The sequence below is a fragment of the Monodon monoceros genome, unplaced genomic scaffold (assembly GCF_005190385.1).
Source record: "Monodon monoceros isolate NGI ecotype Baffin Bay Population unplaced genomic scaffold, NGI_Narwhal_1 Super_Scaffold_12, whole genome shotgun sequence".
NCBI lineage: Eukaryota > Metazoa > Chordata > Mammalia > Artiodactyla > Monodontidae > Monodon > Monodon monoceros.
Window position 1 is genome coordinate 32628768 of NW_021703768.1, and position 26365 is coordinate 32655132.

Sequence of the window (26365 nt, forward strand, 5' to 3'; positions counted from 1 at the left end):
CTGCATGAGTTTCAAATACACATAAAATTATGATACCAAATCCTTCTTCAGTTGAAATAAGCAAAGCTACTTGTCATTTTACATATATAAAAATCATTCACTGTAAGCCATGGAACTTCACTAATGTTATTTTTTAATTTTTGTCTCCTTGGTATATTCCTACCAATCAAGAAAATGTTAAGAGTTTTGTTCTACCTTCTGTAGTTTATTTTATATAAACAGTGGGAAATTAAATATGCCTTTTTCAAGTTGCATCACATATGCCTCTACAGTCTATCCCCCTCTACCTACTTGTTTCACTTCTCCCAAAGAATCATTGGTTTAAACCAATAAATAAAAATACTTTAAAATGACAGTAGGAAGAAACTACTTATACCAATTTTATTTTATTTTATTATTTATTTATTTTTTTTGCGGTACACAGGCCTCTCACTGTTGTGGCCTCTCCCGTTGCGGAGCACAGGCTCCAGACGCGCAGGCTCAGCAGCCACGGCTCACGGGCCCAGCCGCTCTGCGGCATGTGGGATCTTCCCGGACCAGGGCAAGAACCCGTGTCCCCTGCATTGGCAGGCGGACTCTCAACCACTGCGCCACCAGGGAAGCCCTATACCAATTTTAAACGATGCCAAAACAATGGCTATGAAACTGTAACATTAAGCTTCTCGTGGGCTTGAGCAAATCAAGTTTGCCATAGCACACTGTGTCTTAGGTGAGATCTAGAGATAACTGTACAGGTTCTTCTTGCTCTTGGGAATAATATGAGAACTTTTATTCTGCGATTTAACTTAGAAGTTTAGACTGTAGAAGTCCAGGTACTTTTCGAAAACATTAGCTTTGGTTCTTTATATTTGATAATTACAAAATATCAGTAAGAACAATAGGATAACAGTTAAAAATGCTGGAGATCCTGAATTTTTCTAACATTCAAACTGTTTCTATAAAATCAAAACAAGGTGTTATACTCTATTTTTAGTTTAAAATTACTAAGACTGAAATTACTAAAATCCAGAAGGGATGAGGAAGGCAACTGAACTATACTTACCAAATTATGATATCCTCATAGCTAAAACCCAGTTTTTCTTCATTGTGGCCAATATCACAAAGCAGCTGTCAGAAAAACAAAACAAGTATGCATAAACATAAGCATGTATTTTTCCTTATTTACATACATTACCTTTTTAGACTGGAATAAAAAGATATTTTTCTCTAATAAAATTTTGAAAAATATATGATTCTACTGTCCAAATATGACTTATTTCTATCATCTTATCGTTTATTTGACCTGACAGTTCTAGGTTTCTTGCCTTTGTCTGAATTAACCAGCTGTTTTTTATTATTCTTTTTTCCCCCTCCATACTCTTACTGTTTTAAAAACTATTCCTGGGACTTCCCTGGTGATACAGTGGTAAAGAATCTGCCTTGCAATGCAGGGGACATGGGTTCGATCCCTTGTCAGGGGACTAAGATCCCACATGCCACGGGGCGACTAAGCCTGCGCGACACAACTACTGAGCTCACGCACCTCAACTAGAGCCCACATGCTGCAAACTACAGAGCCCACGCACCGCAACCACAAAAGAGAAAACCCACACGCCACAGCTAGAGAGAAGCCTGCGCGCTGAAACAAAAGATCCCGCAGGCCTCAATGAAGATCCCACATGCTGCAACTAAGACCTGACGCAGCCAAAAATAAATAAAATAAATAATAAATCTATGAAAAAAAACTATATTCTTTTAGTGGTTACCATAGAGATTACAACATGCATTTTTGACTTATTACAGTCTAACAGAAATTACTACTTTACCATGTTCTCAATAATATGAGACCCCAATACTTCAACTCCATTTACTCCTCTCACCTTTCACTTTTTGTTTTTTCTATCTTTTAAGCCCCACAAGACATTATTTTTATTTTTAGTTAATATTTAGTCAATATCAATTTATATTTACTCTCAAATTCACCACTTCCATTACTCTTCACTCCAGTGGTACATTTATAGGATGTTCTCTCTTCTGCCTAAAGAATCCTCAGTTCATTGTTGTTGATCTGTTTTATTGGTATCTTCATTTGTTTTATAGCCAAGGTTGCTGGCAATGGATTTTTTTGGTTTTTGTTTGTCCAGAAATGATTTTTTCCCACTTATGTTTTTGGAGGACATTTTGCTGGATTTATATAAATTGTTAGGTTTGCTCTTTTCTTAAAACAATTTCAAGATGGCTTCCATTGTTTGTTGAGAAGTCTGATATGAGTCTTACTGTTGGCTCCTTTGAAGGTCTTATCCTTTTTGTCAGACTCCTTTCGAGATTTTTTTATCTTTGATTTCAGCACTCTTGCTGTTCAAGGGTGGTTTTATTTGCACCCCTGCTTAGGGAAAACAGAAATTTCCGAATCTCTAGGTTGATATATTTTATCAGTTTTAGAAAATTCTGTATCTCTTCAAAAGTAGTTTTGCCCAATTCTCTCTCCTCTTTTTCTGGTAATTCAAATGTTCAATCTTTTTGTGTATACCACAAATCTCTAAGTCCTCTTTTCTGTTTTCTCCTTTCTCTTTTTTTTCTGTCCTTCAGCTGGGTATTTCCTATTTATTTATCTTCTGAGAAGTCTAATCTTCTATTATACCTACCTAGTGAATTTTTAATTTTACCTATCATGTTTCCATTTAACTTTGTACACATCCAATATCATAATGAAAAAATCTTTTTTCACCTATTTTCTCCATAGTTTCCTCTATTTTCTTGATATATTAACTACATTTTAAATATTTAAAGTGTTTATCATCTAAATGGAATGAATGATGTAGATAATCTCTAAGTTTGTTTTTATTATCTGTTTTTCCATTTGTTCTGGTCATGTAGTCCTGTCTTTTTGTGGATCCTATAATCTTTGTACATAAAAACTTGCAGAGATTCCTGACTACGTTATCTTTCTCCACAAAGCACTGAGATTCCTGACTACATTATCTTTCTCCACAAAGCGTTCATCCTTTTCTTTGTCAGGCCAATAGACAATGGTGAGTCCATATTAGGCTGCTGCCCTAGTAATACTCAGTCTACCTCTGGTTTTTCCCCCAGGTTTCAACTGAAAGCTTGTTGTTCAGGGGACCAATCTCAAGAGGATGACATGTCTCATTTTTGTTTTATAAAAACACTAGAAAGTCCACCCTGATTTTCAAAGATTTTCTGCTTAGGATTTTATATTTCCCATCCCAGGATTCAACAAATAAATGTACTGAGGGGAGAATCTCCTTTTACTTGATTTCTCCCATTTGATGGTCTCCATCAAAAGCTCTGTGCTGTTTTTCCCATGTTTCAGCAATAGTACTCCTGGGACTACAGTCTAAATATTTAGCTTCCTGTCCACATTCCACATTAGCCAGTATCCCCCAGGTAAATGTTGCTGGAGAAGTTAGATCATCTCCACAAGATTCTCTCTTCTCTGAAGTCTTGGTTCCTATCCCACTTACAGCCAGAATAGTTGCCTGATGCCTTCAAACAGGCTTTCTTTTTTTTTTTTTTATTAAGAATACTGATCTAATACTAGCTATTTGCACCCCACCTGGATGACAACATATCATGTTGATCTAGTGTGAGTTTTGAAAACTGACTTTTATCTAAAAGTTACATAAAGCTTCGCAAGTTATTTATTGGGCCTAACTGAAAAGGATTAAAGAGAAAGTTGATCATTTCATTAACATGAAGGATCAGAAGGGTCTTCAAGTGCTGTTATTACTCTTCCTCAGTATGAAGTTATGAAGTTAAAAACCAACCAAAGTGACCAGCACATCCGCCTCTGTGAAAAGCACAATATTGTAGCAAAAAAACTGGTGATATAAACTCACTGTTCTATTGGTAGGATCCTTGTAAAACTTCCTGTCCAATTTCTTCTTCAGAGGCAAGAACAAAAAAAAGAAAGATGTTGCAAATAGAACAGGGTAGGGGATAGGAATACAGGAACCCTCAGATACTGTAACATTTTCACAGCAGGGGAAAAGACTATAAAAACGATCACTTTATGTGGCAGGAAACTGCTGTGTAAATAGGTAAATAGGCGAAACAAGCTAAAAAGCTTTCCTTCACAGGCCTTTATCCAAAATGATTATACTGGTATTCCTATAAATTCCTTAAAATTCTGAAACATGATAAACAAAGAAGGTTTAGAGTGTCAAAGAGTATGAAAAAATTTTTATTTGTTTTTATTGTATTGTTATACAATGTTGTAAGTACTTAAATACTGAGAAGGATGAGACTTTTTATACACACGTGTATCAATAGAACTAACACACCATTGTAAAGCAATTATACTCAATGAAGATGTTTAAAAAATAATAATAATGTAAGATTTCCTAAGCTTTGGGACAAGACAGGAAAATTTCTATACCTCTAGAAAACCAATGGCATACCTAAAATTAAAAGTTAAATAACATATTAGTCAAAAATATTTGGAGGGCTTCCCTGGTGGCACAGTGGTTGAGAGTCCGCCTGCCGATGCAGGGGACACGGGTTCTTGCCCCGGTCCGGGAAGATCCCACATGCCGCGGAGCGGCTGGGCCCCGTGAGCCATGGCCGCTGAGCCTGCGCGTCCGGAGCCTGTGCTCCGCAACGGGAGAGGCCACATCAGTGAGAGGCCCACGTACCACAAAAAAAAAAAAAAAAAAAAAAAAAAAAAAATTGGAAAAACATAATAGGCAAAAGGTTTAGGCCCTATATTAGTTTGCTAGGGCTGCTGTGACAAATACAGCAAATCTGGTGGCTTGTAACACAGGAATTTATTTTTTCATGATTTTGGATGCTAGAAGTCCAATATCAAGGTGTCTTGACAGAGTTTCTTTATTCTGAGGGCCTCGTTCCTTGGCCTGTAGATGGTTATCATCTCTCTGTGTGTCTTCACATGATCTTTCCTCTATGTGTGTCTGTGTCTTTATCTTTTCTTATCAGTACATCAGTCATATTGGATTAGGGACCACCCATATAATTCCGTTTTACCTTAATTACCTCTCTAATGGAATTATCTCCAAATAGAGACACATTCTGAGGTACTGGGATAGAGCTTCAACAAACAAACTTGGGGGCAGGGGGTGGAGGATGGAGCACAATTCAGCTCGTAACACTCCACCCTCACAGCAAAGTAATATGGGCAGGACCTTATAATGTGAAGGTCTAAACAAACTGCAGAAAGATTTATCAGAAGAGGTAAATAAAATGCACAGAGAATTTACTGAAGAAATAAAACTGATAAATAAACATGACATATTTCCTATTTCCTAAAATCTGAATCAAATACATTGGAAAATGCCATTTAAATAAAGCTTACCAAACTGGCAAGAAACTGTTTTTTTAACATGATTATACCAGATAAGAAAATGCACTGTTGATGGAATTATAAACTAAACACATATTGTAAAATAAATTGGAAAAATGCACCAAAGTCAGGACCTGCTTTTGGTGATTTATATTAATAACTTAAAATATAAAGTAGGTTCAAGCACAAGATCCTTAAGACATAATTTACAATAATAAAGAACTAGAAACAAAATGTTCATAAAGGAGGAACCTTATGCAGATGTTAATATTACATAATAGTGAAACACAAGAAATAACCTGCATAATGTATTGGTGAGTTAGGGAAAATATTCTAAAAGATATACATTTTTAAAAATATATACATTTTTAAAGTACATTTTTAAAGAAGTCTATACATCAACATTTTAACATCAAAAAATGAAAGTACACTAATAAGGATCTGCTGCTAAAAAAAACAAAATTCTAAATAAATAAATAAATAAATAATGAAAAAATTTGAAGTATCATAGGTGATTTATTTTCCTTTCTGTGCTTTTCTGTATTTTATAAATGTTTACAATGAATATCTATTACTTACCTAATCTGGGAAGGTTTATACATACAGTACAGTATTCATAAATAGTAACAGAAGTAGCATTTATTGACTATTAATCTTGTCAACCCTAGAAAGTAAGTAATATTTTGGTAAATAAAGACTACTGAGGCTAGAGATGGTAATATGACTTCCAAACACCACAAAGCTATTAAGTGGTAAAGCCAGAAATCAAACCAAACCAGTCTAAGTCCAGAGCCCAATGAAATGTGACTGTACTTTAGTACTAAAATTATCTACATGGGAAAAGAAAAAACAAAAACAAAAAACAAAAAAAATTTACATGGGGGCAGGGGATGGATTTAAAAATAGAATAACTGAACATTACCATCTTATTTCATTTCTCCAGCCTCAAAAATGGTATGAATCAAGAGTCTGGAGAATCACACTCTGGCTATAAACACATAAAATGAGTAAGTGAATTTATTATTTTTTTCCCAGAACAGCTAACTAAAAACACACATACAAATATTGCCCATTTCAAAGGATTAAAACACACACAAAAAGAACCTTATCACTACACTACTAAAAATAATTTAGTATTCATTTGAGATTCCCCAGATATTTCAGATTACTAGCACTGTCACTATATGGTACCATATATTAATGAAAAAGAAAAATAAAAGGGCTCCTTAACATGGTGTTATCACTTAGACCTTGGATGTATTCTAATTCCTAAACTTAAAAAAAAAAATCTAAGCTTCATTTTTCTATTATTAACATATAAGATACTGTGCTTTTAAAATGGGAGAAATGTTTTCTTAAAACAACTCCATTTCTAAAAAGGCAGTGTTTCCTTTCTTCTGCTACAGTTTGTTAATAAAATGAAATGCTTTGAAATGTAGAAGTATAAAAAATCTTACCCTGTCAAGGGTTAGTTTCTCCCCTAAGTATGCACTTGGTTCTCTTTTCCTGCATTTTCTTTTTCACACTTAGATATCCTTGCAGAAAACTACAGATTCAGAGAAACATAATTTCAAAATTACTCCCCTTCTCAAACCACAAAATGTATAACTGTTCACTATTTAACATTAGCAGTTTTGTTGAAAAGGTAAAAATTTTTTCAAAGTTATTATTATGATTTCCAAAAAGCACACACAATTTGGAAATTATTTAGAAAGGAGTTTCATTTTCTGCTACCCAATATAAATGTATTTGAACTGCAAGAAATGTTTCTGAGAAAAATGTCCACTCAGTTGGAAACTGGAAAATCACCAGTAACAACTAAAAAACACTTTGCAATGAAACACAGCATATTAGTCATAATCATCTGTCTATTTTCCAGGGACAGTAAGAGACATTAGGGCTATGCTTTCAATGGTGGCTAAACTGTGCTGTCATATTGTTTACAGAATTATAGAAGGGGGTCTTATTAATCAGTCTTAAATGAAAATATCCCTTTTGAATTAGAATTATCCCAAGTAGAGACTAAATTTTCTATATGTAAGTAATTCACATATATCAGGAATAAGAAATCAGAGAAGGGCTTCCCTGGTGGCACAGTGCTTGAGAATCTGCCTGCCAATGCAGGGCACACGGGTTCGAGCCCTGGTCTGGGAAGATCACACATGCCGCAGAGCAACTAGGCCGGTGAGCCACAACTACTGAGCCTGCGCGTCTGGAGCCTGTGCTCCGCAACAAGAGAGGCCGCGAAAGTGAGAGGCCCGTGCACCGCGATGAAGAGTGGCCCCCACTTGCCGCAACTAGAGAAAGCCCTCGCACAGAAACGAAGACCCAACACAGCCAAAAATAAATAAATAAAGATTTAATTTAAAGAAATCAGAGAAGACACTGATAAGATTCTAAATTTTCGATTATCAAAGACACATTACGCTTTCACTTTTAATCACCAGTTCATCTATTGTTAAGTTTCAAAATATTAGGAATAAGAATTATTTTAATAAAAAATTTTTGTACTGACTCACTACCTTACTAATCTACTGATTTAAATAAACAAACCCTACAAATCAAACCCTTTAACTCTTTTTTTTTTCACATCTTTATTGGAGTATAATTGCTTTACAATGGTGTGTTAGTTTCTGCTTTATAACAAAGTGAATCAGCTATACATATACATACATCCCCATATCTACTCCCTCTTGCGTCTCCCTCCCACCCTCCCTTTCCCACCCCTCTAGGTGGTCAGAGAGCACCAAGCTGATCTCCCTGTGCTATGAGGCTGCTTCCCACTAGCTATCTATTTTACATTTGGTAGTGTATATATGCCCATGCCACCCTCTCACTTCGTCCCAGCCTACCCTTCCCCCTCCCCGTGTCCTCAAGTCCATTCTCTAGTAGGTCTCCGTCTTTATTCCCGTCTTGCCCCTAGGTTCTTCATGACCATTTCTGTTTGTTTTTTAGATTCCATATATATGTATTAACATACGGTATTTGTTTTTCTCTTTCTGACTTACTTCACTCTATGACAGACTCTAGGTCCATCCACCTCACTACAAATAACTCAATTTCATTTCTTTTTATGGCTCAGTAATATTCCATGGTATATATGTGCCATATCTTCCTTATCCATTCACCTGTTGATGGACACTTAGTTTGCTTCCATGACCTGGCTATTGTAAACAGAGCTGCAATGAACATTGTGGTACATGATTCTTTTTGAATTATTGTTTTCTCAGGGTATATGCCCAGTAGTGGGATTGCTGGGTCGTATGGTAGTTCTATTTTTAGTTTTTTAAGGAACCTCCATACTGTTCTCCATAGTGGCTTTATCAATTTACATTCCCACCAACAGTGCAAGAAGATTCCCTTTTCTCCACACCCTCTCCAGCATTTACTGTTTGTAGAGTTTTTGATGATGGCCATTCTGACTGGTGTGAGATGATATCTCATTGTATTTTTGATTTGCATTTCTCTAATGATTAATGATGTTGAACATCCTTTCACGTGTTCATTGGCAATCTGTATATCTTCTTTGGAGAAATGTCTATTTAGGTCTTCTGCCCATTTTTGGATTGGGTTGTTTTTTTGATATTGAGCTGAAACCCTTTAACTCTTAACTCTGGGAAAGAGATAGGCAGAAATAGCATGAAGAACGCTGAATTGGTAAATTTAAACAATGGGAATCTCATCCTGCCTCAACTACTGAATGAATTACTAATTAATCTTCAATCATTAGGTAGCAGTTTCTTCAATTCTATCTTATAACAATGCCTGCCCTACCACACAGGTTTGTTAATATTAAGAATAAATTACTGTTGATGGTTAGAAATCAATAAAGACCTTTCAAAATGTAAGAATTAGCATCCTAACAGTCACTTAAAATGCTAAATTATTAGACATCACATATTTCACTGGAGTTCAGTCACTCCCCACCCCATGCGTTTTTATGACTATCAGTCACAATACCTAGCTTAATGTCACTAAATAGGACCAGAGTTCATGTAGAAGTTGTAAGAGAGGGCTACCCTCTCCTTTTATGACTGAAAGCTATAAATACGATGTATCTTAGTCATATGGAAAGTGTTTGAGGATGAAGCTAACCTAAAAGAAAAGAGCTGAGAAATGGAGAGACAGAATGTAATTAACATTTTTTCAACCTGTAGGTCATTCTGCCTGAAATTAAGACCTGACATGTGGTCCTCCTCATCATAAGAGTAAATAACTTCCTTTTATGGATACTTTAGCTCAGTTGAATTAGGTTTGTTACATTTGTTACTTATAAACCAACTTAAGTATTCAATATCATCAGAAGTCCACAATTATTTTATGAGCATAACTATTAAATTTTTTTAATATAAACAAAACAAATACTGTTACATAATATCTTATTTTTAAATGGGGTATGGGGCTTCCCTGGAAGTCCAGTGGTTAAGACTCCGCGCTTCCACTGCAGGGAGCACTGGTTCAATACCTGGTTGCGGAACTAAGATCCTGCATGCCACATAGCATGGCCAAAAAATAATATGAATGAATGAATGAATGAGGTAAAGGTTTTGATAACATGTCACTGGTATATTTTGCCTATTAGAATCCATGTGCAACATCAATCTATTTGTTATCATTAATCCATAGAATTTTCTTACAAATACTAAAATAATCAAAGGGGGCTATCAACAATATTATATTCTGACAAAGTTAAAATATAAGTCTAAACCGTCTCTAGGTAATAGAAATGTCTGAGCTGCTTATTAAAATTATTAACTTTAAAAAATATATAATGATCAGTTAAAACTGGGCAGTTAAATGCTATTCCCATTTTACTTTTATGGCTCTGAAGGTTAACAGTTCTCCTCAATGAGCAACAGAAAGAATAATCCAAACTTAAAAAAATCTTATCACAAATTAGAATTCCACAGCATAGTCTTTTCAGAAGGCAATTTATAAGTAGGTTTTAAAATATAAAGTACAAATGTTCTTGGCTAAATAATTACACTTTTAAAATTCTATTCTACACAAGACAGTACACAAGAGTGTTACGAATGCATTAATTTAAAATGCAAAAAGGAGGAAAAACTTCTATTTTCTAATGATGGAATGATTAAATAAATTACGGTATATGTATTACGCATATGTATGTATACTTGGATGCACATACATATACATACATACGGGTGGATATGCACACACACATACATCTATCAACACACATAAGCAGCTACTAAAAAGTAGATCTACATTTATAGAAAATAAAGGACTCTATGATATATTGGAAAGTGGAAAAGACACAAACTACAAATCAATAAATCTCAAGATCTCATTGAAAAAAACCTTTATGTATACATATAATAAATGGTAAATAAACTGAGCATTATATTAGACACTTCGTTTTGTTTAGCTTATTTAATTCTCACAACTCACTGAAATACACACACACACACACACACATATTTATAATTATACCACAGAAGAATAAATACTTTCTAGTGGTTACCTGTGAGAAACGGTATTTTTGTCAGGGTAAGGAGGTGGATGGGAAGGAGATGTGAAAGAGGAATTTCACTTTTTACCATATATTGTTTAGTACCATTTAAATTTTTATATTTAACTTACATAATTTTGAAGTTTTTAAAAACAGAACAAAATAAAGATTCCTCTGGAGCTTTTAATATATGAGAAATATAGGAAAAGAGAACATTAAAATGTAAAAGAGCTAAAATATTTTCATCTTTAAAAACAGGTCTTTAGATTATGAGCATGTTGTCAGTTTTAAAAATAGAATACTAAGATTATATTCATCAGCAGCCTGTTATACACATTACTTTATCTAGTGAAATGATGTCAGAAGGCAAGCATGGGTGTGTGACATTCACATGGTTCTAGGATCACAACACTAGCACCCTCTCTTCATACCTTAAAAGGAGGTTTAATTCTGTAGATAAAGGCCACCCTCTACAACATTTTAGCCCCACTGATCTACTAAATTAACTTAATCCTAGTTTGTTTTGTTACTTAATAACAAAACAAATGCTAGTACAACAAAAACTCTTATTTAAACTGCAAAATCATCCCAATGTAATACAATACCTTTAATTAAACACTTGATATGTGCCAGGATTTGGGGAAGAGAGGGATATAAGAGTAAAAAATTAAATACTACATATTTCTTGTATTTAATAAACTCAGTTTAATAAGATAGTCACACACAATAAATAATAATGATAACAAAAGAGCAGATAAAATTTAGTAGACACACATATAACCTATTATAGGAACAGTGAAGGGTGACCAACTAACTCCTGTCTAACCAGTCTCCTGGAATCATAATCCTGTTTCTTATTTTCTTATTCTATAGAGCTATTCTTAGAGATTTCTAAGAATTTATAAATTTTACTCTGTAAATTAACGAACTTACAGATTTTAAAAGAATACCAGCTCTGTAAATATTTATTAACGTAGCTCGCTAACAAAATGGAATTCAAAGACACACTGTATTATGATTAAATTCAATAAGCATTTATTTTGTGCTAGGTGTTTGGAGAAATTTTATAATAAAACCTACAGACCTTTATTTATCACCTAGGGGATGACTCTGTCCCCTAGGAAACATTTGGCAGTGCTTTGAGACATTTCTGCTTGTGACAACTAGTGGAGGTGCGCTACTGGTATCTAGTGGGTAGAGGCCAGGGATGCAGCTAAACACACTACAATGAACAAGACAGCTTCCCAAAACAAATAATTATCTGGCCCAATATGTCAACATTGCTCATGTTGAAAAACCCTGTTACAGTAACAGCTTACCAACCTGCAACTCAAGCTATTAAGCAGACTCACCTTTTTAGAGTCAACAAAAATTCCTGAAAAGTGGCAAAAAATGCAAAAGAAAACAAAAAACAAACCCTAGATTGTAAGGCATTACCTGTTATGGAGTATATATGATGTACCGGCACTGTACTGACACCTTGCTTCTAATTGCAGCAAAATTATCTCTGAGTAAAGAAATCTGCCCAAGACTGCCTTGTTAGGGTCAGAGCTGGGCTGTAAGACCCCATTTACTTGATCTGAAGTTCATGCTTTCCTCACTGTATCACCAGGCAGCCAAGTGAGTTTTTATCAAGTCTCATGTTCATGGATTTTCCTAATTGAACAGCCCCTCACACCCTGACCCAAGGTTTAGTCCCTCATACTGTAGAAAAATTCCAGTAAGTATGTTTATCTGATTTTTAAATCCATAAATAATTTAAAACAGCATATAAGAGGGCTGCTACAAGCCCTTTTCAGAGAGAAATATGAAAACTGTAAACAAAGGATATGGCAAAACAAAAAAGGGGAGGAGGAAAGTGGAGGGAAGGAGAAACGGGAGAAGAGACTGGGAGAACACAAATCAAGGAGAGACCAAGTGGAGGGAACAACTTAGTGAAATACTATGGGAAAAACTCAAAAAAACAAAGAAATGGAGCAGGGAAAAAGGGAGAGAAGGCAACTGACCTTAACCCTAGAGAAACTGGGATCTAGATAGAAATAAATGGAGAATAGACAAGGGAAAAAAGAAAGGTGTCCAACAGATTCCTAGAAATAGATGTTTAAACCACTCCCATTCCAAAAAGTTCTGTATGTACAATGTCCATTATGGTTAGTAGTTACTAGCCACACACAGGTGGCTGTGAACATGGAAATATGGCTAGCCTGAATTGAGATGTGCTATAAGCATAACATACACACTTGATTTCAAAGATTTAGCATGAAAAAATATTAAATATCTCATTAATATTTTATACTTACATAAAATGATAATAATGTGGATATACTGGACTAAAGAAAATATATATTAAAAGTAACTTCACTTTTACTTTTAGTGTGGCTACTAGAAATTTTAAATTACATATGTGGCTCACATATATGTCTACTGCATAGTGCTACTGTAGATTTTTAAGATTGCTTTAGTACCCATTCTGGTGCCAAAGTGGAATAACAGAAATCATTGCCATTCTTACATTCATTCCCAACTTTCAGAATCCCAGTTGTCAAGAGATTTGGAACTACATATCTAGATGTCAACCTGATTGTGACAGGAGCCATGAGTTCAAACAGGACAAAAACCTCTACTAATTGTTTTTAACAGTTAAATCTAGGCAAGTGGTAAGACGTATTATTATTAGGGTTGGGTGAAGAATGATGACATAAAACTGGGAAATTTAATAGAGGGAGTGAAACCAGGAGATGCCATTTGCAACTGTGGAACAACTCTAGGTCTTAAAAACTTGGTATTATCTGACTAGCACACTGAAGAAATTATTTGAAGACTTGCATTACATTGATAAAAATGAAAATATACACAGGGATATTTTTTTAAACATCTTTATTGGAGTATAATTGCTTTACAATGGTGTTAGTTTCTGCTTTATAACAAAGTGAATCAGTTACACATATACATGTGTTCCCATATCTCTTCCCTCTTGCGTCTCCCTCCCTCCCACCCTCCCTATTCCACCCCTCTAGGTGGTCACAAACCACCGAGCTGATCTCCCTGTGCTATGAGGCTGCTTCCCACTAGCTATCTATTTTACGTTTGGTAGTGTATATATGTCCATGGCACTCTCTCACTTTGTCACAGCTTCCCCTTCCCCCTCCCTGTATCCTCAAGTCCACTCTCTAGTAGGTCTGCGTCACAGGGATATTTTTGAAAACCCCTTCACAAGCACTCATTCAGTGTTTTTGAAAGTTGTTTTTAAAAAAATCACTTTGTCATCCCTCATACAAAATAATTTTCTCATCTGTTATATAAAAATAAAATGCCAGAATATTTCAAAGTTTCACTAAGAAAAAATAAATGCATATCTATGTTTCCCTAACTATGAAAAGAAAAAAAAACTAATCTATTTTGTAAATATTTATCACACAACACCATACTGAAAAAAACAACTTGGTTACATAGTGACTATATTCTTATCCCCTTCTATTTCTATGAAATAAAATCAAATCCAAGCCACAGTCTAACTACCAGGTAGCAGAGAATTAAACATTTTGGAAGGATTAAAACAGTGCCGCTCAAACTTTAATGTACACCCAAATTCACCTGAGATATTCATTAAAATGTAGATTCTCGCTCAGTAGGTCTGGGGTGGGGTCAAAAACTGTACATGTCAAACAAGCTCCAAGGTGACACCAATGCTGCTGGTATATGGATCACACTTTGAGTAGTAAGGGGTTATAACAAACAATTATTCCTACATTTAAAATGTACAACAGGGAACTATACTCAGTATTTTGTAATAGCCTATAAGGGAAAAGAATCTGAAAAAGAATACATATATATGTGTATGCATATATATGTAATCTGAACCACTGTGCTGCACACCTGAAACATGACATTATAAATCAACTCTACTTCAACAAAATTTTAAAAATAAAAAAATAAAATAAAATGTATAACAGTTTATATTTAGTAAACTAAAAAGGGAAACAAATTTTCCCAAAGAAGGCATTTTGTTCTCTATTTATGGCATCACCTCAAATAACGGCATTTTAGTGTTTCCAAGAGTTGGCTGTCCAGCATTACCAGGCTCAAAAGCACACCAATCCATCTATCAAACTTGGGAATTCTTGGCTGCTGACAGAGATCAAGTCAATATTTATCTGGGACAAGGGCCCCTACATTTATCTTGAGCTCTAATTGAGATCCAGATAATGGGAATAGAGTATTAGGGAAAGAGAGAGGAAGTTGTAATACTTCTCTGGAAATTATTACACCTATGAAAAGCAACACACACGTACTTATGTACAAACATACTTATCCTATAGTATCACATAAAAATGAATATAAAAAGGCAAAAGAAATACATCATTCTGTGAATAATAGTGGAGATTGAATTATGGACTTCTCAGTGTTTTTTTTACTTTATTCGCTTCTGAACCTACCAAATTTTTTACAACAAGTATATAATGCTTCCCATTATTCAAATATACTTTTAAATTTAAAAACATATGACAAAAATCCATGAGAAGCAGCAGAGGAAAGCACTAATACTGAAGGAATACTCAAGAATTTCTTGTTAATGGTGGTTAAGAAGCATCTAAAAAGTACAATAAGGAAAAAAGAATTTAAGATGGTAATACAAAGAATGAAGTTACTTACCTTAGTAAAGTTATTCAGATGGCCTAGCTTTCTCATATTTGATACTCCTTGCAATTTGGCCACATTTTGGAGAATCTCCCTTAAGTTATCAGAAGGTTCTAGAACAGACAAAAGAAATTTAACATATTTTAAAAGAGTATTTTCTTAACCAAACACACAAACCGTGTAGTATTAAAACTTCACAACTTTGGCTCTTGGCTTCTTTAAAGTCTTACACTCTCTCTGAAATCTATCTACTTAGGAGACTTCAAAGTCCATGTGGATGACTCACTGAATGACCTTCACATCTCTACTCCACTTATACCTATGGTGCAACTCTGTGTATCATCACCTGGAATTATTCAACCACTCATTCTTAAATTTCAACCCCAACCCCAAGCACAACTTTCACTTCTGGCCACAATGTACTGACACAATAGTAACAGGCACCAAAAATACTGTCCTATTTGAATCAACCAAAAAACTGAACAAAACATATAAAATGATAGTTCAAGACACTGGACATCAAGAAGTAAAGAAAAATAATCCCTGAGAAATGAGAAATAAACAAGCATGCTCTACAAATGCCCCAGCTTACTGTCTTTAGAGAGTTTCCAGGCCTTGGTGCTGAGAGGAGAAACCCAGACAAACTGTCTGAGTTGAAGAGACAGAGCTCAGAGTCCCAGTAGACCAAAAAGTGTTACAGAAAAGAGCACTGCACAGAGAGAGAACGCTGGACATCTGCAAAGGGATCCCTTACGTAGTCAATATAGCAATGATTGGTGCATGTTTGTGAGGAAATTACCACTCGAAAGAATTAAAGGGATGAGTACCTTGTGTTCACACAGGGCAGGGAGCAGTGCTTGTTCCTAATGTCCATATTGAAAACCTTAATAGTGCATGGGGCATTGGTTACAGTATTCAGAAAAGTCTTGGCTTAGTGGTGGGGAACAATAAGATATAGACTAAACATTTCTTTGATCCCACCTAACAAATCTCCAAAGCAAGACTTGAAAGAATTAAACTGTTTCCAAGTGACTAAAATGTGTCTCAGACCAAAGCTCAAGAAGAATCATAAGAACAGAAAAAATAGGGAACACCTAATGAAGCAAAATTTACAATGATTAGCATCCAAATATCATCAGACATACAAAGAAGCAAAGTCATACTATGACTCATAGTAAGCAGAAAAATTAATCAACTGAAAATGACCCAAAACTGAACTGTTAGAATCAGCAGAAAAGGACATTAAAACAGTTTTTATAACTGTATTCTATATGTTCAAAAACTTAGGGAGAGGCATGAAAAGTGTAAAAAGCACTCAAATTGAATTTCTGGAGATGAAAACTACAATGTCTCAGATGTAAATATACTGGATGGGAATAAAAGCGTAACGGCTTTTATAGAAAGTAAGAATTGTGAATTTGAAGACAAAGCAATAAAAACTAACCAAAATGTAACACAAAGGGAACAAAAAATAAATGAAAAGACTATCAGTGAACTACGGAGCTTCAAGCAGCCTAACACAATTACAATATGTGTAACTGGAGTCCTCAAAGGAAAAAATTAGGCGATAGAAGAATTGAGGAAATAATAGATGAAAACTTTCCAAATTTGATCAAAATAAGCCAATAAATCCAAGAAGCTCAATCAACCCCAAGCACAAGAAACAGGACCAAAACTAGACCAAGGCACATCATAATCAAATTGCTCAAAACCACTGGTAGAGAAAAGTCTTAAAAGCCACCAGATAAAAAAAGACAAGTTACATACAGAGGAATAAGAAGAATGACAAATTTCTCGTGGAAAACAGGCAAATGAGAAGACAGTGAAGCAACATCTTTAAAATACTGAAAGAGGGACTTCCCTGGTGGTCTAGTGGTTAAGAATCCGCCTTCCAATGCAGGGGACATGGGTTCGATCCCTGGTCCCTGGGTTCCCTGGGGAACTAAGATGCCACAGGGCAACTAAGCCTGCACACTCTAGAGCCCATGCACCACAAGTAGAGAGCCCTGTGCACCGCAACTAGATAGAAGACCATGCACCGCAACGAAGAGCCCGCACACCACAACTAGAGAGCCCACGGACTCTACAGCCCGCACGCCACAACTACAGGGAAGCCTGAAGCCTGCATGCGATGAAGATCCCACGTGCTGCAACTAAGACTCAATGCAGCAGGTATAAATAAATAATGTTTTTTAAAAAAGGCTCATCTATATAACACGGCACTATGCAGTGATTAATGACCTGTGTGAGATTATTTCAAAAAAAAAAAAATACTGAAAGAAAAAAAAAAAGCTTTTAAAATGTAAAAACCATTCTTAGCTCACTTGTTTTACAAAAACGGGCCAAAGCCAGAAATTGCCCTGCGGTTGGTAGTCTGCCAACCCCTGGAATAGAGTGTCAATATTCCTGAAGCTATTTTTCTATTAATATATTCAGCATCTTACTTGCTTTAAACAAAAGCACAATCTAAAGAAGAAAAAAAACCTGTTACATTACGGGTACTTTAGTTTAAGAGCCATTATGCCTTCCTTTGAGATATTTAGATGTTAACACAGAACTAAGAGGCTATTTGTTTTGAATCAGTCTTTTCCTCAGCAAATGAAACTGGTCACATTGTTCTATAAATTTACCTTGCATCTGCCTACATTCCGCCATTCTATTATACTCAGTGTAAGCCGTGACAACCATAAATTGGCTAGTGTCAAACCACTAAGCATATTACATAACCCAGTTATTTCCAATCACTTTGAAATTACTACATACTCAGATCATTCATTTGATTTCAGAGCATTTCCTACAAATTTCGCATTTTTTTTAAACTCCAATGAAATTCTATCTACTTTTAAATGGTTTAGCGTATGACTTTAAAATTAGTGACTCTTTTAGGTTGTCTTAAATATGGAATGAAAACAGCTCACCATTGGGTGGGATCAGAGCTCATTAAAAAAACTGCAAGGGACCATGAATAGATCACTGCTAGTACTCAGTAATATCTTTTTGTTATAAATGGTATCTGTTTGGAGACACTGAGGAAGAAAAATTATGAGTAAGCCAATGATTTTTAAATGATTTAACTATACTTGCGAACTTAATACAATTTTTATAACAACCCTTACAGTAATTCAGAACCTACAGTAGTTTGCAAAACCAGAGTTAAGGATCTATAAAGCCAGTGTGAAATCCACCTAATGGAAATATATAACCTAACCATTTTACATCAATTTATAATTAAATTGTCAGGCATCAAACAGTTTCGCTAACGTGAGGACACAGTTACTACTATGCAATGTGATAGGACTAATAGTTAAGATGATTAGTCTGAAGATATATTCTTCACAAAGGCTTGCATATTTCTAATTATTGCCTATTTTCTAAGTACAAACTGATTGCAGACATTTTTGAAAAGCCACAATTTTGTGACAAAAATAAAAATCTCGAGTCTGAGTTCATTCATTCAGAAACATTAATTGAACACCTATATGGTCAGGTACTGTTTTAGGTACTGGGAAAATACGTCAATGAGCAAGACAGATCGTTCCTTACTGGACCTTACATACAAATGGAAGAAAACTGATAAACAACAACAACAAAAACCCCTATGCACACAATATGAAAACTGACAGATGGTGAGAAGCCAATATTGGGTCAAATCTTTGCCTGATGAATAATGACATATAATGAACCTAACATACAATGCAGGTGTTGTTGTCAATCCAAATCAAAATGAATCAGCCTTTCTTCTTCTTTGCCCTCTTTACCCCTTTCTCTTTTAGATAATTAATTACCAGGAACACCCAACTAGAACTGTAATATGGAAGAATTTCAAAGTTTCTTCATAATATATTTCCTGAAAGACAGAACATGTTTCCTCCCAGAAACTATGTTACTTCCTAGACCAATTCAAAAATAGTATTCAGGGCCATTTTAGACATGAAATACTATGTAATGCTCATGTGCTACAATGTTCCTATGAGGAACTCTAACTTGAAATATTAGGGTAAAGTTCCCCTGGTAATGAAATAAGAAGTCCCTGGTTTCTTCCTTACATGCTAGATTAGGAGTATACAAACTTTTTAATTAAAAAAGGCCCAGACAGTAAGTATTTTATGCCATAAACTCTCTTTTTCTGTTGTAACCTCAACTCTGTTGTAACCAAGAAAGCAATAGTAGAAAATACATAAGTAAATGAATGTGGCTATGTTTCAGTAAAACAGACCTGGCCTCATGAGTTGTAGATTGCCAACTCCTATGCTAGACAGTCAGAACTTAAACTATATGAGCAAGCTGAGATCAGTGTGCTTTTTATTGGCTGGGGGCGGGGACGGGGAGAGAGACTTTGGGGACAGGGGAGAGACTTTAAGGAGAGGTTTACCTCTCTTTATTTCTTCCTATTCTCACTTAATGTTTGCAGTTCAGCCTCTCCAAAACTGTGCTATGTGAGAAGTACTGATATAAAGCACAAATGAGATAATCCACTAGGATTTCTCTGAAGCCCAGTAGTTTAGCCCAGAGCTGCATTAAGGGAAAAAAGCAGGGGGTGGGGGGGCAGGGGATGTGGCTAGGAAAAAGAGAAAAAAAAGTTGTGGCTAGCTGGCTATGATGGCCAACCATTCAAATGCGAGGAAGCAAAACACAAAAGAACTGCTAAAATTACAGTTGCTCTTTTCCTCTTATTGTGTAACTTGTAAGTCCTATGAGTGTTCCCAATGACTCTTTCTGGAGGTAATGGAATAACTATAGTCAATATCCAGCAATTTAATATTATATAAGCACATACATGTATATATAGATACATATATACATACAGAAAACCACCAAGAGAAAACTACAGTAAAGAAACCTTTCATCTATATCTCTATACATCTACAGACATATACACACATACATATACTTTCCCCCTTTAGCTTAATTCTCCATGTATGTGCACATACGCACACGCACACACGTATATGTATATATGTGAGTAAACATGCATTTATTTTAAAATTTTTTCAATATATACTGCTTTGTAACATGCTGCAATAAATCATATTAATAGCTTTACCTGTCAAAAAATATACAACATAAAATTGATTTTTAAATAAAGTTAGTTTCGAGTACACATAGTAAATTAATGACCAAAAACTACTCGCATACATCTATTTGGGAATAATAGAAAGAACTCTGAAATAAAAAAGAACTGGATTCAAATCTAGCTTAATCACCTACAAACCATGTAACCTTAGACTAAGTCACTAAACCTGACAGGCATCCATTTTCTCATACCTATAGTGAATATACTAATTACCTAACCTAGAAGGCATTGTTACAAGGTGTTAGGTGCAACTTACTTAGCACAGTGCCTAGCCCAGAAGAGATATTCAATAAATAGTAGCAACTATAATTAAAATTAGTTATTATTTGCTTAGCAAAAACAATTTTTATGGATCAATCATGTGAAAGTTATGTGGCTAGCCCAGGCAAATGCTTAATTCACATATTAGTGTGTCTAAATTAATGAATTTTGGTTACATGTTTTAGTGCATTACTTTTATTTTTTTAATAAATTTATTTTATTTATTTATTTTTGGCTGCATTGGGTCTGTTGCTGTGCATGGGCTTTCTCTAGTTGCAGCACGCAGGGGCTACTCTTGGTTGCGGTGCGCAGGCTTCTCATTGCGGTGGCTTCTCGTTGTGTAGCGCAGGCTCTAGGCATGCGGGCTTCAGTAGTTGTGGCTTGTGGGCTCTAGAGTGCAGGCTCAGTAGTTCTGGCGCACGGGCTTAGTTGCTCCGCAGCATGTGGGATCTTCCCAGACCAGAGATTGAACCCGTGTCCCCTGCATTGGCAGGCGGATTCTTAACCACTGTGCCACCAGGGAAGTCCCGTGCATTACTTTTATGATCCATGATCTGCTCATTTTTGAAGTAAAACTTTTATTGTCTTATTTGCCTTCTTGAAAATGTCAGAGGAATTAGGAGTGGGAGCACAGTTGAGCAATATTTTCTGTGATTTATTTGTGAATATACATGAACAAATGCTAATAAGCAACAAGCTAGAAAAGTTGGGTGCATAAGAATTTAATAAAATTAAACACGACTACATAAATTGGATATGTATTTAATTATATATTTAATATTATCTATGATTACTGTGAGCAGACATAAAGGATTAGAAGTATATGGCAGGGCTTCCCTGGTGGCACAGTGGTTGAGAGTCTGCCTGCCGATGCAGGGGACACGGGTTCGTGCCCCAGTCCGGGAAGATCCCACATGCCACGGAGCGGCTGGGCCTGTGACCAATGGCCACTGAGCCTGTGCGTCCGGAGCCTGTGCTCCACAACGGGAGAGGCCACAACAGTGAGAGGCCCGCGTACTGCAAAATAAAAAGTATATGGCATAACTACAGTTGGTATTACCTCTGTAAAAGCCAGCAGCAAATCTGTCTCCTCTACCAGCAAGGACACTGGGAGTACACCTTCCCACCATTACCCACAGGTCCAAAAGTTGAGGAAGCATCGCTTCAAACTCTCTAACATTTCCTGAAATTCTAACAATTATTAATATCAAAGAGTTATATAATTTAGTAGGGAAAGGATCTATCCCAATGATAGCATCCTGGAAAAAGGGCCTTCCTTTTACCTATAATGCAGAGGAACTCAAAACTTCCTAAGAGAGCCTATTCCATCTTTGATAGAGTAGTCGAATATTGTCTCTTATACTGATGCCAAACTCTGTCCCTTTGTAATTTTCATCGATTTGCTCTGGATTAACAATCTGGAATGCAAAACAAGTATTATCTACCCTCACATACTGAAAATAATAATTTTTCCTCTCAAGGAACTGTAGCAGATAACCTTTTTAATCATTGGTATATTTTAAATATGAATACTGTAGTAGAGATAGGCAAGGAAAACCTATCAATTACTACTGCAAGTAAATCAGTTTAGTTATAACTTTTTTGTGTGTGAGGTACGCGGGCCTCTCACTATTGTGGCCTCTCCCGTTGCGGAGCACAGGCTCCGGACGCGCGGGCTCAGTGGCCACGGCTCACGGGCCGAGCCGCTCCACGGCATGTGGGATCCTCCCAGACCGGGGCACGAACCCATGTCCCCTGCATCGGCAGACGGACTCTCAACCACTGCGCCACCAGGGAAGCCCTTCTAACTTTCTTAAATGTTAGTTTTATTATACTAAAAATTGAACACTTTCGTAGGGCTACTTTAGAAGAATGATGGACATGAAGCACCTCTTGAGAGTGAATGATGCGTACAGAGGCAAGACTACACAGACAGCAAGATGGCACTAGGTTTCTTCAGCCTGGCATGCCCTTTGTTTCCCTACCCAATTTGGAGGAAATCCTCACTCTTCAGAAGTCTTACTCAGATGTGTAAAGGTTTTCCTTAACCTACAAGCTCCCTTCTTTATGTTCTCATGATACATTCTTCATACCACTATTGCAGCAATTATGACAGAACACATATCTCAACTGCCTAGGTTCTAACTTATACCTATTGTGCCAGTGTAATTATTAATACCACCTCCTTTCACTCCCCAAAGTATCCCAGGTTGTATTATAAATGACAGGACCACCATAAGAGTAGACAGTTAAAATTCAACGACTGTTTGTAAAATTTTCTTACAACTAGATCTCTTCTCTATCTCCTTTTCCCAGAGGCTGGAAGAGAACAGTTTTGTTTGGGTTCCTGTTCCAGTATCCTACTCTTATCAATACAATTTTGTAAGAAGAGGTTAAGGCAGCTTCCGCTGATCTGCAACATTTTAAGATTGTCTTCCCAGTGACCCAGGGGTTCAGGTCTCTTTTCCTCCACTTCAATTTTGGATTTAAAATTACCTCATTTTATACATTCCTCTTTCTATTTTTACAAAAATATGTCTTTTTTTCTATAATCCCAAAGAATTGCTCATTTTGAATGATTTCAAGGGAAAAAGATAAAAGCACTAATGGGGGTGGCAGAAATGTCCTCCTTGAGGCTTCTCATTTGTACCTTTGACTGGATAAATTAAACAAGTGACATCTACCAGTTCACTGATGTGATCATTTAAAAATTATATGAACAAAACCATGTCTTTATTTGCTTTATTACAAGCATGTCATTATATAACTGTAAGATACAGACCAGGTCTGACCTAGGCATAAAACATTAAAAATAAAGTCAGCTGGAAATAGTTAATAATTCACTTGAACAGAACTTCAATTAAAAGTTGTATGGATATATAATATCAATAATTAGAATACTGTCTATAATCTTTATTTCAAATCATTATTTTGAATAAATCACAAAATAAATTGATATAAATGGCTTAAAATACTTTTAAGTTTCAAATGACAGAATATTCCTCCCAATTTTCCTTAAATATTTTCTGTAAAGAATAAAATAACAATGACATTATATAGTGGGGACAGTAGAGTGGGAACACAGGTTTCCCCTCTAGATTGTATTTAGTCATTTTATTACTTATATAACTGAAAGTACAAATGTCTCCTACAATGTATAGTTTTGATCTATCCTGGGAGTAGCTTTATATTTAGATTCCTAAGTTTTATTCAACTGTACATTTCAGGGCTCACCAGAAGCCATATACTGTGCCAACTGCTTAGGTGAGGAATATTAATAAATACAAGATACGGTCTCAGCCCTGGAGATCAAAATTAAATGGGAATAGAGGTATATATAACACTTCATAGTAATAATATGGGAATAAGATAAAAGGAGGGTGTTTGATAGAGACTTCACTTAGACTGTATGACAAATGAAGACAGGAAAACTGTCTTGTTCACACATGCATCCCTGGCCCGGAAACAATGCCAGGCACATGGTGGGTGCTCAATAAACACTGGGTAAGAAAGACTGAGCAAAAGAGTGAGACAGTTATTTGGGGATGGACTGACATGGGAACTGATTCTTGACTATAAGCAATAAGTTTTCTAGGCATATACAACAGGAAAAAGCAGAATGTACACAACAAGTAAACATGAAAAAAATATGGTATTTTCTCAAGGAACGGCAAGAAATTCAATATTCCCAAGAAAACAAGATGATAGGAAATATAGGAAAGTGGAGCTTCATTCCAATGGCCTTATAAGATATACTAAGAAATTTAGACATCTTTGGGCAATGGATAATTATTAAGGAAGACATTTATGCAAGTGGATGGCATGATCAACTCTGTGTTTTAGAAAGACTGTAGGGGAGAAGAAAGTCAAGTTTAAATAGAGGTTACAAAAACCTTCCATGTAAGAAACTTCATCAGTAATGGATTAGAGCTGGAAGGAAAGGTAGGAGGAGGAATCAAGGATGAATCCAGGATTCTAGATTGGATATACTGATGTATGACACTATTTACTAATAAGTAATCCTAGAGCAAGTATAGATTTAGGGGAATTTTTTTTACCATTTGTAGTAAGCATATACACCAAAAATAACAAAAAACACCTTACATGTTATACCTTAAAATGATGAGACAAAATAATTGACTATTTGGCCTGCATCGGAAACAGACTTACAGACCAGTGGTTTTCAAACCTGTGTTTCTAAGAAATACATGAATTATAAGAAATACTGATTCCAGAATCAATATGCCTGGAAAGTGACCCACATTTGTACCATTTGTAGGAGGCACCCCAGTCATTCTTATGCACACTGAAATTTGAAACATGCTATAAAGACTACCACAATGTCATGTAACTAGATTCTGATATCTCTTTGGATTTATCTGATCTGAACTTTTGAAGAACAGATAAGAGCTACTCTATGAAATATGCTTCTGTATCATTTTCAAATAAGAATATATTACAATGTGAAATAATATCCAGACACAAAAATAATAACTATTAGTACATTATATGCTACAATATACTGTACTAATATTTTTACATGAAAAATCTGTTTTAATCTCCATACGAACCATAGAAGGTAGGTGCTATTATCCTCCTCATGCTAAAGAGTCTTAGAGACATTAATTCACTTGCCTGAAGTCACACAAATACCAGACATGGTAATAAGATTTGAACCTAACCAATCTGACTCTAGAGTCTATCTCACTCCCCAAAATGCAATCGCCCTACAGTCTACCTCATTATACTGTTCTGCCTTTCAAAGGAGAATGTACCTTCAGTGTACACACCAGTTTGCAATTATACATTTACTTGTATGATTGGTTGACATTTTTCTCCCCATAAGTCAGCTTTGGTTCACCATTATGGTGTCATCCTAATACCTAGAATGTTGTCTGACACACAGTAACCACCCCGCAAAAATTTTATTGAATGCCCCAGGTCACACTGTGAATATTAAAACACAAGAATTTACAATGGAAATACTGTCTTATGATTATAATAACAATAACTGTAGAAGAGATGTATATAAAAGAGGAGCAAATAAGAAAGATCACACTGCTTTAATGTATCTATTTTTCAAATTCTGAGGACCAAAACAAATTTACTCCCCCAAAACCTAACCATAAGTAACATCTTTCTATTGCTTTGAAAAGGAATCTCACCTTCTAAGGTAAGAACATACCTATTTAATATAATTAGCAATGTAACTGCCATGACCCATTCAAATTTGTCAAATATAAAAATTTTAAATGACAATGTCTAGAAAAGGTAGAAATTTGAGCCTGCCATTTACTTTCAGAAAATCACCTTCCTGATCTTTGTCTACACACCCCCTCCCTCCAAGCATTATATCGATATTTACATTCATACCAGCACTAGAAATCATGTCCCCAGGTTGTACTAGTTAGATAAAGAACTAAAGCCTAACTATTTACCTAATAATCTTCTAATCATTCCATCATTATCTGTTTTTAAATGGTAAGTAATTTGTGAATTTTTAAAGATTTTTCTGGTAAAGATGGCTCAGATGTTTGTGGTGGAAAATGAAGAAGAGCTGCTTGTTAGGAAAAAAAATATGAAGTGCTTTCTTAGAGTTCATCTCTTTCCCTTTTTCACA

General features: G+C 35.5%; 1 protein-coding gene across 11 annotated transcripts in view; it reads right to left on the bottom strand.

The window, feature by feature from the left end:
* Nucleotides 1-26365, bottom strand: part of RICTOR (RPTOR independent companion of MTOR complex 2) — a 127637-nt gene that overhangs the window by 80064 nt on the left and 21208 nt on the right. For 9 of the 11 annotated variants that reach the window (XM_029218069.1, XM_029218067.1, XM_029218072.1 and 6 more), the window contains 2 exons: nucleotides 15426-15523; nucleotides 1043-1107 (listed from right to left, as the gene is read on the bottom strand). In XM_029218069.1, the coding sequence (XP_029073902.1) occupies nucleotides 1043-1107; nucleotides 15426-15523 (163 nt within the window). Of the gene's footprint in view, nucleotides 1-1042; nucleotides 1108-3839; nucleotides 3995-6756; nucleotides 6816-15425; nucleotides 15524-26365 lie in introns of those variants that run through there. The other 2 variants (XM_029218074.1, XM_029218073.1) reach the window with 2 other exon arrangements.